Source organism: Ammospiza nelsoni, chromosome 10, assembly GCF_027579445.1.
Source record: "Ammospiza nelsoni isolate bAmmNel1 chromosome 10, bAmmNel1.pri, whole genome shotgun sequence".
In the NCBI taxonomy this organism is placed as follows: domain Eukaryota; kingdom Metazoa; phylum Chordata; class Aves; order Passeriformes; family Passerellidae; genus Ammospiza; species Ammospiza nelsoni.
Window position 1 is genome coordinate 19,372,214 of NC_080642.1, and position 14,986 is coordinate 19,387,199.

The 14,986-nt window shown below is 39.1% G+C and overlaps 1 protein-coding gene across 1 annotated transcript in view; it reads left to right on the plus strand.

The window, feature by feature from the left end:
• Positions 1–14,986, plus strand: part of STAG1 (STAG1 cohesin complex component) — a 149,680-nt gene that overhangs the window by 29,432 nt on the left and 105,262 nt on the right. The window contains exons 2-3 of the mRNA XM_059479133.1: positions 6,774–6,908; positions 13,562–13,664. Of these exons, the coding sequence (XP_059335116.1) occupies positions 6,880–6,908; positions 13,562–13,664 (132 nt within the window). The 5' untranslated portion in view covers positions 6,774–6,879. The remainder of the gene's footprint in view (positions 1–6,773; positions 6,909–13,561; positions 13,665–14,986) is intronic.

The following is a 14,986-nucleotide window of genomic DNA, read 5'->3' on the forward strand; positions in this document are numbered from 1 at the left end:
TCTGGTTGTGCCATGTCTTCAGACCTAAAGCAGGCTGTGTCCCAAAAGCCATATCTGTTTTTTCCCAGCTGTTTCAAGCTCCTCAGAATAAGCTTTCACCACAGACCTTGCCTGTTGCACCTGACAAACTTGACCTATTTACTTGGGAAAAGCAAAAATATGCAGTGGTGGGTAATTCACATTTGATTGAGCACACTATTGGAGAGCTCCACTGGTCCCTGCCTGGTTTGTTTGTGTCTTACCTGAGTTGTCCTTGCAGCAGCACACACCCATTGCTTGTGTGTTCCCACTGAGAAATGCTCTTTACTGTCCCTCTCCATTGCCTTTGCAGCAGTTTTTACATATGGGAAAAGAAGTCATCCTCTTCAGTCTGCTCTGTGTCCAGTTGTACCCTCCTGATGCTTTTCCTGTGTTAGAGCCTCCTGGAACATTGGCTTGGCCCTCTAAAATCAGCTGGGCCAAACCTCGAGAAGCTTTTGGTCATTTTAGTGAGCTGAGTAAGCATCAGCTGATCAGGGTGGTCCTTTAGGAGGAAGAGTCTAATTACCTTGATAACTTTATCTCTCTCACTTATACTGCCCCTTTATACTTTATACTGTCCCTTTTATTATTCAGTCTTTTGCAAGTTTTTATTGATTTGTTCAGGCTTTTGTTTGGAGGATGACTTTACAGTTTCTAAAGTAAGAAAAATCTCTGTCAACTAAAACTTGTTCCATGGGCTTTTTTTATGATTCTCAGTGTTCTTGTGCCATCTTAAAAAGACAATTGAATTTATCTTCTCAAGACTCCTAAGTTTTGGAAATACAAGTGCAGAGAAACAGAAGGCTTCAGGGTCTATCTATTCATTCTCACAGCCTGAGGACAGTAGAAGTAACTTAGCAGAGCCCTTTTTGTTCTGTGTATTTTGTGTTCAGAGCAGGTAGGCATGAGGCTGGTAGGTGTCTGATGTTATTCTAATGGACAGATGGGGAGGAGCAAGTTGTTAATTTAGGCCTTAATCATCCAGATATTGGACAAACATTAGAAGTCAGTGCCTTAACTCTTAGTCTTGTGCAGTCAGCTCATAATTATTTGCCCTATGAGTGGTGGAGTGCCCGTAGCCCCTGGTGATCTCAGCAACAGTTCTGAATGCTCAGTGCTGCAGAAAATCAGGTCAAGTGTCTCAGAGTGTCCACAGAAGAAGGAGCAGTTATGTTTGAAGAGTCTGTAAGAATAACAAAGGGAAGGCAAGCTTGTTTTCATATGCTTAGTCTATCAAATTTATGCTTATTTAAAAAAAATTATAATTAAAAATTGAAATGATAACATTTCTGTTCTTGAGCAAGCCAGATCTACAGCAATTGTTTTCATGAAGCGTTGATAAGTATTTTTAGTATCAGCCATCCTAGGCATTAGAAGAAAGCAGTATATGAAAATATATTTAAAAGCTACCAGACTAAACACTGGAGATCAAACAATTGTCTGAGTGATGTGTGACATTTAAATTAATTATGCTACTGTAGCCATGGTAAAAGATTGTATCAGCTGTCCTGTGTGATCTTTGTGTCGGTGCCTTAGCGCAGACCTGCACAGTACAGGAATTAGCTGCTACCTTTTGGAAATGGTAGCAGAAGATACAGAAAAACTGATTGGTTTTGGCAGCTCACACATTTTTAGAGACAGAGAACTAAGTATAGAAATGTGGTAGCATGGCTTGGATGTTTTTGTCACGTAAGGATTTTATTCCCAGCTCTGGAAGAAGGGATTTGTGCAGCCTTTCAGTGTGAGGTCTTGCATTTGGAATGTCGAGTAGCACAGAATAATTTCATGTGCTCTCATGTGACACTTCAGATGATTTTTCTGGCTGACTGGGCAGGACCTGTCTAGGCTAAAAGCATTTGGTGAGAGGAAGCAGCAACAGCTGTTTTGCCTGTAGTCAGTTCTGCATGTTGGTGCAACTGAGGAGACAACTGCGATTGAAGGCAATTTAAATGGACAGCTAATGGTTGCCACAAGGTAGTTTTTGATCCCACAGGTATTGGTAAAATGTCTGGTAATACCTGTAAAGAATGGAAGAAAAGAAACTTAAGTCAATGATAATGAGCATCTGCTAAATACTCCACTTTTGTGGACAGGTCTTCTCTGTGTGGTTCTTGGCTGTACACTTTATTGGACTTCACATGATCCCTGTGTGTCCAGTGCTCCAGACTGCCCAGGTCCCTCTGAATGGCAGCATAAGCATCTGGTGTGTCCAGCAGCTCTCCCAGGGTTTTGGGTTGACACTGACATGCCTCTGCAGGTTGAACTGGAATGGCTAACCAGAACAGCAGAGGCACACTGCAGAGGCATGTGGGGTACTACTAACAATATATCCAGGATGATTTTGATGGGTGTAGGAAGTGAAGCATGGCCATGCTGTGCTAGCCTAGTTGATGCTGATATTTCTTGCTTCTGTCATGGTTTGACTGGATTAGGAATGCTGCAGACCACATAGAGAGCTTGCTGTGCACCATAAGTGAGGATCTCACTAGTGCTCTGTGATAATTTTTCTATCACTTGGGCTTTCAATATTGGTTTAAGGACTTATTAGAATGTGATAGAGTGCAATATATATTGTGCACAGAACTTCAATGAAGTTATTTTAAAGATGGGCTGAATGAGCATTATGCTCTGTTTGGCCTTAAATGATGCTATGTGCTTTCAGAATCAGACCTGGGAGTGGGGACCTAATTTGGCTCTAGATCAAGTGGCTGTAGGGTCAACATGAGTTAATATGTTTTAAGTTCCAAACCTTTAGCAGAAATAAAGCTTATGCTTATAGAATATTTAATCCAGAGCAAACAAAAATTCCTGAGTGATGCAGAACACATCATGACGTTTGGTAAATTTGTTACAAGGTTAGTTCCTGATGATTATTTTTCTATTTCTGCAGGATTTAGAATTCGTGTTTCCAATTTCTAGATACTATTTTCACATTGCAGGTGGGTAGCTGAGCAAAAGGGGTTTCTGTGGTGTACCCAAGACATTGGATAAAGCAGTGAAGGCTAGAATTGATCTGCCTGCATCTTTTCCTTTCTTCTCTCTCACCTGGTTGCTGGAAGCTCTGCCTGAGTGTGGAGTGCAGGATTGTAGTTTGTGCTGATGCTAATGCCTTTTCCTTGCAGTCAGATGCAGGCTTTGGGCAAGAATATTGAGGGGACAAATCTTGTCTCTAAACCAGGAAAAGCTAGAGTTTTCCATGTCTTGTTTTCTGGTGCTGGGCAGGAGCATGACACACCATCATGTACTCCAGCAGGGAGCACAGAGGGAGAGAACAGGGTCATTGGAAATGGGAAATGAAGGAAGGGGGTAAAGGCACGACCAGTTAATTGTAGAAGACATTGCTTCATTTGTGTGAGCTGTTTGAATGTATTTTGCACTTGGAAAGGATAAGGTGACTTGGTCAACAAGGAAAGGATTTTGTATTAGAAGTCAGCATAATGCCTGCAATCTTTTGTTTTGGGTGTCTTCTAGGCAGTGGAAATAATAATGTAATAAGTGCTAGATTAAATAGTTGATTTTCTTTGTTATTTAAGTTTTGGTTCAGCTTTATAAGATGTGGGTACCTAGTCTGCAATAGGGCTAATTTAACTTGATTTGGTGTTGTTGCTATCAGAGGGTTGCTTGGAAGGCCTGTGTCAGGATGTTGTCAGTTTTTTAATTTGTTTGGTTTTTGGCTAAAATGGGTGGATTACTTCAGCAGTGGAGAGGTAAACAACCTAAGGACTGCAAAAAGTGTGGGTAGCTTTGTGTGTTAGTAAAAACCACAGGAAATATTGATGGAATGCATGTATTGGATTCATTGTTGTAAAATCCAAGAGTCTTTTTAAAATGGAGCTCATTATGACAGTGTTATTGAAGAAACATTACAATAAACCAAACAATCTACTAGAAAATAGGTTTTTTATAAAGGGAGTTTTATATAATGGTTGTCATGTCTGCCCTGATTATTGTGCATGCTTGGAAAACAGGTAAAAAAGGGAAACATTTACTTGTTTCCCATTGTATGTTTGAACTAAATGTTGTCTTCTACTGCCTGCTTTGTGTTCCTCTATAGGTAATTTAACTGGACCAGCATAAATTTATGTCATCTTAAAATATAGAGGTGCAGGTTTAAAAAGCTACAAAGGCATAAAGGTCATTATAAGTGGGATTGAATGAGAACATCAGACTCTTTTTCTACACTAAAATAAGCAGTTAACTGCGTGTTAAAGGACTATATTGTGTTCATTGTAGTTTAAATAACTCCAAATGCTGAAATATGAAGTATTCCTCCTCCTGCTCTGTTCTCTAGGACAGGTGACAAAATAGTTGTGTGTCTCAAGCTTTCAGGATGTTTTTTATCAATGACTCTATTCTCAGGTAGAAGGAGAGAAAGAAGGAAGTGTTTGATTTTTCTGGTTATGAGAACTTCATCTTTCAGAAACAGGTATTTCTTTTATTAAAACCAGAAAAACACAAGGGTTCATACTTGTGTAGTCTACAAGCATCAATGAATTTTCCACAATTGTCAAACAGTTTTTGTATTTTGTCACACAGTGGCTGTATTAATCCAAGAGTGTAGAGGGACAACTTTGTTGTCTTCTGATGGTCCAGTCTGAACTTTACCATGGAGGGGTGGCTTCTTCCAGCCCTGTTTTGCAGTTTCCTCTTTAGCATAAGGACATTTAGAAAGCAGCACAGGCCCTTGCAGTTCCCTGCTCTCAGGTTTTCTGCCCCTAGCACTGTGAGTCCAACTGCCTTGGTCCTCTCTTCTGCTTCTGGCTCTTTACACCCTTCACTCCACACTTCTAAGTCAGGACTTTGCTTTTCAAATAAGCTGTTTCTGAGCAAGTATCCTTTTCCTTGTGTGTGAGAGCACTTCCCTAGAGCAGCTGAATGCTGCTGATTACATCTGAGCATGCACAGCCAGCTGTTGGGAAGGGTGATTAGGTTGAAAAGGAAAATTTAAAAAAGAAATCCCACACAGTAGTTGTGCAGGATGCCTTAAATGTCTGTCTGCTTCTCACCTGGAGCACACATAAATTTCCTTGAACTTCTTTAGAAAGCTTTTCTGGAAAGTAAGATTGGCATGAATCCTGCTAGAGTTAGATAATCTGAAGGTATAAGATGGATAGGTTTCCTTTGACATCCAGCTAGCATAAGCATGTGTGTATGTGTGTGAGACTGCTTGTGTGAGTACAAAAAAAATACTTTTTTCTTCAGTCTTGTTCCAGTTGTAGTGAACTTCTCCATTTCAGAGATCTGAACATTGCCTTTATTTTTTCATATAGGAAGTCAACTCAGAACTTAATCTGATCTAATGCTGTGTTTCTTTATGATAAATTCTGATCAGTGTCTGAAGTGGTTGCTTTATGTTGTGGACTGGATATGTCATTGCCCTATTAGGAGCAATCACATCCTTTGAAACACAGTAATGAGCAGTGTCTTTAATGAAGAAATGCTTATGGAAATAGCACAAATAGCATATATGACATTTTTGTTTAAGGAGAACTCAGATTAACTTCTGTCTCATAGTGAAACTGGAGAACTTTTACACCAGCCTGGTATATTGGCCCCTTTAAACCATTAATGCTGGAGTGGTGGTTTTCGCTCCAAACCAACTTTTTGTTTGTGAACATGTGTTTTGCAACAAAATGGCTTGCTAATGATATGGTATAAAAAATGTAAATTTCATGATAAGGCGCTGTAAGTACAACTGTTGGTAACACAAATTAGTAAGTACTGGAGGAACTAGTTGTATGCAACTGTGAGTCTAATTGGAATTGTAATATGAAGAGGTAAAAAAGCCTGTTCATTCTGTACAGTTGGTAAATAAACACTGATGTGTGTAGTAGGATGGAAGTTATACTTTATATGCTGTACTGCTTTGTTTGATGCAGTTTATGTTACCTCTTCCTGGCTGGATTTTCCTCCTGCCTTGTGCAAAGCTGCTAGTGCACAGGCAAAAAATGCCCATCGAGAGGAAATTAATATTTAAATAAAAGAGTTTGAACATATCCTGTGTTTTAAAAACACACAGTTGAGTCCTTGGTATTCCTTGCCATTGCTGAACTGCAGTGCTCCATGCAGCTCTTCATATTAGCCCAGGACCTCTAAAAGGGGAGACTGAAACAAATCTACTTAGTTTCTCCAGAACTTGCTTTTTCTAGAGGACTAGGATGGCAGGTCTGTGTTTTATTGCAGTGAGGATTATTGAATCTGTCACATTGTGCCATTATTTAATGGTAAAGTCACATCTGCTGCCATTAGTCAACTCCTTGGTTAGTCTTTTTGGTAGAGAAATGTTACTAGTGGGTGTAGTGACACCACAGATGCAGTCTACTTTATTATTTAAATTTACAACTTCAGTTTCATCAAGTTAAAATACCTCCTGCTGCACTTAGACCCTTGCACAGGTTCTGAATATTTTGTGAAATTCAGTCACACAAAGCTGTGAGCCGGAGAGTCTGGTTGAATATGTGTAGTGCCATTTAAACACACATATGTGGTAAAGAAGTATAGAAGGTAATGAAGAACATTTATTTTTAAATTTTTAATTTTTATTTATTTTATTTTTATTTGCCTAAACAGAAATATAAAACTGAATGCAAGAATATGATTATTTGAAGCATATTTTGGGATCTTCCATTTTAAAGTTATTGTGGTTTAATAGTGATGCTACTTCAAAACTGACCGTTTTTGTTGACAGCATGTTTATTCAATGTATTACTATTTTGGAGTCACATCTAAAATTTTTTTTCTCTCTCTTACAGACTGGACTTTGACATTCTTTTCATGAAAGAGGTTTCCAAGTAGTTGTCTTATAATTACTTTGAGAAGAAGTTCTATGTAGCTCTTACTTCCAAGAGTGCTGCAAAAATGATTACTTCAGATTTGCCAGTACTACAGTGAGTATGCACTTCTCTCTACATTTGAAATCTTGGCTTTTAAAAAGGTTGAAGTAAACAGACAGGTGATTGTGAGGATAAAACTCAAGTTTGAAATAAGTGCATGTTAGTGTGACTGTTCCAGGCCTCCTGTGTTTTCATGTGCTGAAAAACTGTGTAAAAAACTGCAAAACACTTAATCTAAAAAATATTTCTTTCTATGTATGGAGACTTAACTTTGCTGTGCAAAGCAAAACAAGGTCTTTGCTACTTTTGTGCTTCTGAATGTTGTGAGCTTTCAGCAGCATGTATTGGTTTTGGTCATAACGGTCCATGTTGTATATTCCAGTTGTGTACTTTCTCACACCATATTGTACATTCCAGTTGTGTATTTTCTTACAATGAGCTGAATTTATTGTGCAAAAAGCCTTTGCCTGCTGCAGTTGAAGATAGCAAGTGTCATGAACATGTTTTGGTCCTGCTGGGAAATAAGAATGGTTAATGCACATGGGAACATGGCTGTGCTTGGATAAAGTGAGCTACTGGAAGAACAGAGGGCAAAGTCTATAGTAGGAGGAGCTGAAGAGGAAACCCAATAGAGTTAAGAAGGAATTTTAGAGACTGGAACTTGCTCCTCTCTTCACGGGGCAGGAGAGCACACAAAGTGAGCAAGCTCATGGGGTGAGGTAATGACAGGGAAATCAAAACAGACCAAATGGGCTTGGCTTGGAGAAAATTAATTTATTGCTAATTAAAAAGGGTTTGGATGATGGTGAGAAACAAAGGCAAAACCTACCAGGTGTTCCTTTTACCCCTGCCCAAGCTCACCTTCAATCTTTTATCCCACCCCATCCCCTCGGGGATGCCCAGCCCACTCCAGCACGGGATCCCCTCAAGGGACCTCTTCCCCCGCCATCCCCTCACAGGGCTGCTGCCCCCTGTCCCATCCCCTCACAGGGCTGCTGCCCCCTGTCCCATCCCCTCACAGGGCTGCTGCCCCCTGTCCCATCCCCTCACAGGGCTGCTGCCCCCCGTCCCATCCCCTCACAGAGCTCTCTCTGTCACCACCCTGCTGCCAGTGCCAAGCACCTGCACCAGGTACATTTGGTAACTATCTAATGTTTTTTTTTTTTTTTTTTTTTGCTTGAAATGCTTTCTAATTTTTTTTTACCTCAGGGTGTGAAGGAACTTTCGTTTATCAGGGTCGAGTGGCATTCCAAGCTAAGACTTCAAGTCCTGTTATTTAAGAAACAGGACAATTGAAAAAAAATTTGTCTGACCTTAATAATAGTGTGCTTTGCATTACAGTTTTTGCTTGTATTTTTAGAACCTCTTTAAAACAATTTAGTTTAGTTGTTTAGTTAGTGGATGAGTATAGGCTAAAGCTGGGGATGACCTTGATGGGCAGCACTGAGGGGGAGTGTCAGCCTGAGGGGGTTCCTGTTAGCTTAGGGATTAGTAGTGGAAGAACATTTTCTTGATTCATATTTCCTGGATTTGCCACATTCAAGAAGTGAGGGAAGGTTTGTGAAATATTCCAGGAACAAAAAGCTAGGAAAATCTGTGGTGGTGGAAATTGCATTCCCACTTAAAGAATCCAGGTGGACTTAAAAAGTGAATGGAATATCACAGAGTTTAAGGTTAAAAAGTGTATGTTAATGGATTTGGTAACTTGACACACCTGCTGAAAAACCTGAGGGATGTTAAATATTCTATAAATATTCTTTAGTCAGAGCCACTGATTTTAAGCAAATCAAAGAGCATAAGAAAACATTAATGTTGTTTTTTTCTGGTAAAGTTGGGAATAATTTAATGCTACTCTATGAAGTGTTGGTGAAATGTCATCCTCAACAATACATGTAGTTTTAATTGCTTATGAGCAAGAGGAGATCTTTCATTTTCAAAGAACTCAGCATGATTTGCATATAGAGGTTTTGGGACTCTCTTGAGGGCTCAGAACATTGGCTAGTATGGATGAAGTATCAAATAAAGTGATAAATTCTAATTCAGAAGGTCTCAGTCATGCTTCCATCAGGAAGAGTGCTGTCTCAGGGTGGGGAAGCCTGAAACAATTTTTGGGCTAGGGGGTATTAGCTTCACACATTTACAGATTTGGGAAGACACAGTCCAGTTGCACACAGAACATCAAGGTTTCCTTTCTTGCTCTTAAATGAATTATTTGAAGGATTATTATTATCTCCCATTCCTGTGCTTGTTTTCTACTTCTTTTTTGTAATGTTTTGTAATCTTTTTGGCTACTCTCTTTAAACAAACAATCCAAAAACCAATTTGATCTGTTAATATACGTTGCTTAGGACCATATCATATATTCCCTCCCAAATTCTTCTTTGTTGAGGGAATATAAAAGGAGAATCTTTAACCTTTCTAGATTCATAGAAGTAGCATTAGAACACAGTGAAGACAAGGATTTCACTTTTTGATGTTTCAGATATTTGGAGAAAGCATCTGGTGTATTTATCTGTGTGATGGACAGGTATGAATCTTCTCTCAATGGCATGACTCATGTTTGCTCCTTAGATTTTTGAAGATTAGCCATGAGAACTGATTCATCCATGATTCATGAGCCTGTGCATTTAGCCACTTTTCTTCATGAATGCTTTTTTTCACAAGGCTGAATCTGGTGATAGCAATTACTGGATTTATCTCTGCCAGAATGTTGAGCCCCTCAGCAACAGCTATAAAAGCTTATAGAAGTGTCTTGGTTCCTTTTTTTTACAAAACCTGATACATAAACACAGGTTTTTGCTGTGGTATGCTTTTAAAGGGGCATGGTATATAAATGCTATAGCTAGGACTTTGTGGAATAGTAGAAGAAAGGTAAATTCATTTTAGTTTGTGTTACAGAGATGTGAAATTTACTGTGTTAATGGAAACATGTTTCTCAGAAGCACGATGTGGTAAAGGGCTGTCCAGTAATCTGGTAATTCTTCATTAACATGGATAGCTTCAAGGGTTAGTAATTATAACTCTGGAATAATATCTGGAGTTTTTAGAAAGGATTCTGGAGTTGCTGCCACTTTTCTAGGATGCTTTAGTTACCAGAGAAACCAGAAAGCACAGCAGAGTACACCTGAGCCCTGAAAAGGGGGTGTCACTTGTCTCCTTTGCTCTGCTCTTGTAGGTCCCCCCCACCTCTGTCAAATTCTCTCAGGTCTCTGTCATTTCAAAGCAGTCTTAGCAGAGGAAAGGTTTTGCTGTAGACACTCCCACCTCTCCTTAGATGAGGCAGCTTTCCTTAGGCCCAGATTATCTTCCCTCACACCAGCTTCAGGAAGGATCAATTATGACTAAGCCCAAGTTTCCCCCTCAGGTGCCACACACACGTGGAATGGGGATAGGATAATTCTGCTCTATTAAGATGTGGATAATTGCCACCAGATAAATTACTTCTTAGCAGTTCTGTGACATGTGTAGGGAATGAGGGAGATGGATGCTGGCCAGCTGCTTCTCTCTGAGTGTTACAAACTGACAGGACTGCAGGCAGCTGGGAGATGCTGTACTGCTGCTCTGAGTGCAGAAATAAGAGGGAAAGGGGCACGTGTGTGTACCCAGAGCAGCTGCAGGGCTGGGACAGAGGCAAGAGGCACTGCCTCCCAAAATGAAAGGGCTCACAGCCACCCTGGAAGGACCTTTGTGTGCAGGAGTTGGATGATTCAAACAGAATTCCTTGCTGCTTGAAATGATGTTTATTTTCATATGAAACCAGCTAAAGACTAGAGGTTGTCCTTGATCGTGTCTCCCTACTCCAAATAATGTGAGGATTGGAGGGAACCTAGTTTTTGATGGTTTCCCCTTGCTCCTTACATACATTCTTGCTGGAAAAAAGTTTCCTTTCTTCCTCCCATGTTGTTAGGGTGAGAGTTACTTTGTTTAATTAGAAACATTTATATTCAAGCTTCTTGTCTTGATCACTTTATCATCAATGGAGAGAAAGCAAAATTTAGAAAACTTCAACTGTCTGACCAGTTTTGGACACTGATCTTAGTGTGGGGTATCTTGTACATTAAGGTATTTTGCATTGCATATGTCTCTAATTTAGATTAGATGAATCTCACCATTAGTACTAATTTACTGAGCTTTGCCCAAAAAGGGAAATGGCCAAAGAGGCTTCCAGCAAATCAGAGAAGTTTTACTAGAAGAATATTAAGAGAATCAGGTTTAAGGCAACAGTCTATTTAAGGCAAAGATTAGAAGATGGTTAATAACTTAACTGTTCCTTCCATGTGCAGTGTTAGGAAATATTTCAAATTTCCAGAGCTAAATAGGCAGATTTATCTGGAGGTTTTGCTAGGCTGGACCGAGGCTGTAAATCGGCAGAAATTCGAATTCTCTGTGGAGTAGATGCAAGTGAAGTGGTAGTAGAGTTTCATTTATTTATATAGCTCTGGTGTTTCAAGGGAAAGATTTGAGGTGTTTGCCTAGGAGGATTGCTGAATCTGTTTTTAATAGAGAGAAATCTTTATCCTGATGATCCTAGGGGTGCAGGTTTATAAGCTAGCAAAGCTCAGTGTTTCCCCAGGAGTGGGGGTATTGTTTAGGTAGACACACCACACCTGGAACTTCTCCAGTAAGGATCTGAGCAAACCAGAGAGAAAAGCCTTGGTTTTTGTTTTTTTGGTTTTTTTTTTTTTTTTTTTTTTTTTAAGAGAGAGCAATAGAGAATGGTTTTAATTTCTGTAGAAACAGAAGGGAGCATTTTTATGGGGTTCCTTACTTCTGTATTCAGAATCCATTAAAATTGCCATTGTGAGCCAGCGTGCATTTTTGTCAGTGACTTGCAGTGTGATGAGGTATTTGAGTAAAGGCTGGGTACATCCATCTATATAAGCAGGTTTTCAGCTGTATTTACTGCATTGCTTTCCTCTGCTGTGACCGTAATCTATCAAGCAATTTTGAACTCTTTGGGGTATCTTTTATTTGATTTTAGACTTTTTACATTTTTGTGTGTTTTTCCAAATACATAGCTTGATGCTAAGTTTTTCAAGTTTCATGTTTTATGAAGTGCAAAAGCTGCTTTTTAATTGTATCACGACAAAGCTGCATTTTCAATATTTTGTAGAGGTACTGCATTACAAGCGTGTAATTTGTGAACTCAAATGCACTTGAATAGTGGTTTTTCATCTAGGGTGCCTGATTTTCTGGGGTGTATAGAGTATCTAGAGATAATCCACTGAACTTAATTTCAGTAAAAGAGAGTCATAGATGTTCTTCTGCATTCTGGCTTTTGTAAAAGATTCTGTGGACCCCTTGGTGGTTTTGTGCTTGCAAATAGGAAAAGGTTAATGTAAAACAATGTCTTAATATTAGAAACTCATCATAGTTCTACAGAATTATTTGAGTGAGAGCAGACCTAGACAATACATTAATTTCAATAAAGGGGAGTATGAGAACATTCCCAGTTCTGATACAATAATATCTTTCTGCATTATTAAATAGCTTTCTTGGTGATACAACAGATTTGTGAAGTATTCCTGGTCTATAAAGCAAAATACAAAATAACCCTCAGACAAGGTGGAAGATCTGTGTAGATCTTTGCTTGCTGGAGCTTCTCAGTTTCTCCAGAGCAGATCACTGATGCTGCTGTTGATGTTTGAGGCTCTGCAAAAAAAAAGGAATAGGTCTGGTTTTCACCTTCCTTTGCACAAGTAACACAGCAACTTAACTCCTTTCACTTCAAGGAAATGATTTTGGATTTAAAGAAGTCTATGATGATAACTACCCTTGATCCATCCTTGAGTAATCTAGGACATTTTTAGTTGCAAATGAAAATTTATAGAGATCTGGTGCACTGGTGGTCTTACACAGTAAAAATAAAGCCCAGGTGTGGTTTTGCATGTGAGCTGTTCTTGGGCAAGGTCTGATGCCTCAAAAGATCAATTAAAATCTGAGTTTCTTCAAGCAGCCATGTGAGTTTAGAAGGCACAGAGGTACCTGTGCCTCTGGCTCTGCCTCTGGGAGGGGTGGTGAAAGTTAGGAGAGATTTTTTTTCTTATCATTCTCTTAAATCTGAAATGGCAACGAATGACAAATTATTGTTTGAGCTTTTCAGCTAACAGGAGTTGAGCAATGTCAAAGCTTTTCCATTATACAAGTGAAAATATTTTTCTAATTGCAAAAATTATCAATGTCTTCGGATCAAAGGGAGTTTTTGGGTTTGGGGCAATGAATCCTCTTTATGAATAGCTGCCCAAGCCCCTTGTCTTGGGGTGTCACTGAGAGCTGTGTTGGGACCTTGTGTAACTGTGCTGATGGTGACACAGCTGGATTGGACTCCACATTGCTCTTGGGGCCTTGAGAACAGCTCAGAAGCAGCTACAAAGAGTAAAAGGAAGTGAATACATTGTGGGATTGATGAATTGAGCATGTGCTGGTTAATATTGCCAGTTTTGAAGTGTAACGTGTTTGCAAATAAAATTAATTTAAAGAATTCCAGTCAATAAAATGACATTGCAGCTGATGAAAAGGGAAGTTCTTTTGTCAGGGCTAACAATGCTCATTTCCTTGGTTTGCGGAATAAATGGGGAAAGCCTTTTAATGCTGACTTTTGTTGTTGTTTATTTGTTTTCTGGCTCAGGACTAAGTATTTAATTGGTCAGTTACAAACTACTAGTTGATTTTAGATCATTTGAATTTATGTAATTTTTTCCCCCTAGGGATTCTACGAATGAAACTACTGCACATTCAGATGCTGGCAGTGAGCTTGAAGAAGCAGAAGTCAAAGGAAAAAGAAAAAGGGGCCGTCCTGGCAGGCCTCCAGTATGTATAATTTATTTTGGTTTTGTTATGCATCTATTTAATTTATTGTTGTTTAGTTATGCATCTATTTATAATTGACTGCAGACTCTTTTTCATCTGATCATCTTGTGGTCACATAAATAGGCTTTTAATGAGTCCTATGTCAGACTTCATGAAGACTTGTAGTATGAAATATTTATCAAATTGATGTGCAAACAATGTTTGAAGCCTTTAAAAAAGGACATAAAAATGATGTCATAATAACTATTAATTTTTCTTTTGCTAGCTGCTTTCATGAACAATACAGTTTTGTTACTATTGTCAGTACAACGTTCTTCCAGATATGAGAATAGGCTCAATAAGTACAACCACTGTCTTCTTGAAAGTTGTGATGGACTTTAAGTGACAAATGGCGTTTGAGCTGTCCATTTATTACTGATAATCCCTTCATGTGAGTGGAAGAATTACAGTCTGATATTTCCTAGATTCCTGAGAAAATCTATTAACACCTTTAAAAGTCATGTGACTGACACACACTGCATTCTATTTCTAGACTGGAAGCTTCAACACATCCCCTGGCATAGTGCAGGGGTGATATGGTTGTTTTTGTCTCTGCTGGCCTATCAGCAGGAACATACAGAAACAGTTCTCTATTACCTGGGGTATTAGGGAGGCTTTCTCTTTTATTTTCATCTGTTTTATAAAATAGACAATTCATTGGAAAATAAAGGGAAAGTTCTGTGTGTCATGTTTTCCTTCATCTTGGTTCTTGAAGATGATCAGTGTAGTTCCCTTGGCTGTATCACTTGAAGTACCCAGTGTGGAGTAAGACTTGGTGGGAACTTGTGTGTTTGTTGTTAATGAGCTTGATTCACCTCTTAGGGTTGTTCTGTGAATAAACTCACAGCATGAATATGCCATATATCTATATAGCACTGGTAGATGGGGGTGATATTTTTTTTTAACCCTGAGGGCTTTGATCTTAAAGCTTATCTCAAACCATGGGGTTGGTGAGCATGTAAGAATGGACAGATCCATGGGTTACTCTCAGGCATGCTGGCCAAGCTGGAGCAAATTCCTCTTTCATGTTGGTTTTCAATTTGCATCACAGTCTCTGGCTTTACTCAAGGTGCCAACATTTTAAATCCTGGTCTTTTCTGGGCATGTTGTCTTCCTTTTTGAAAGCTTTCAAACACTTTCCTGTGTTCTTCATCAGACAAATGGATTTGCTCATGAGCATGAAGCTTCTTCAGAGCATGCCTTAAAGAACTGCTTAAAGAGAACAGCTTATCTGTTTACATAGCTTGTAAGCAAAGGATAAAATGAAAAATTATCTTATGAAT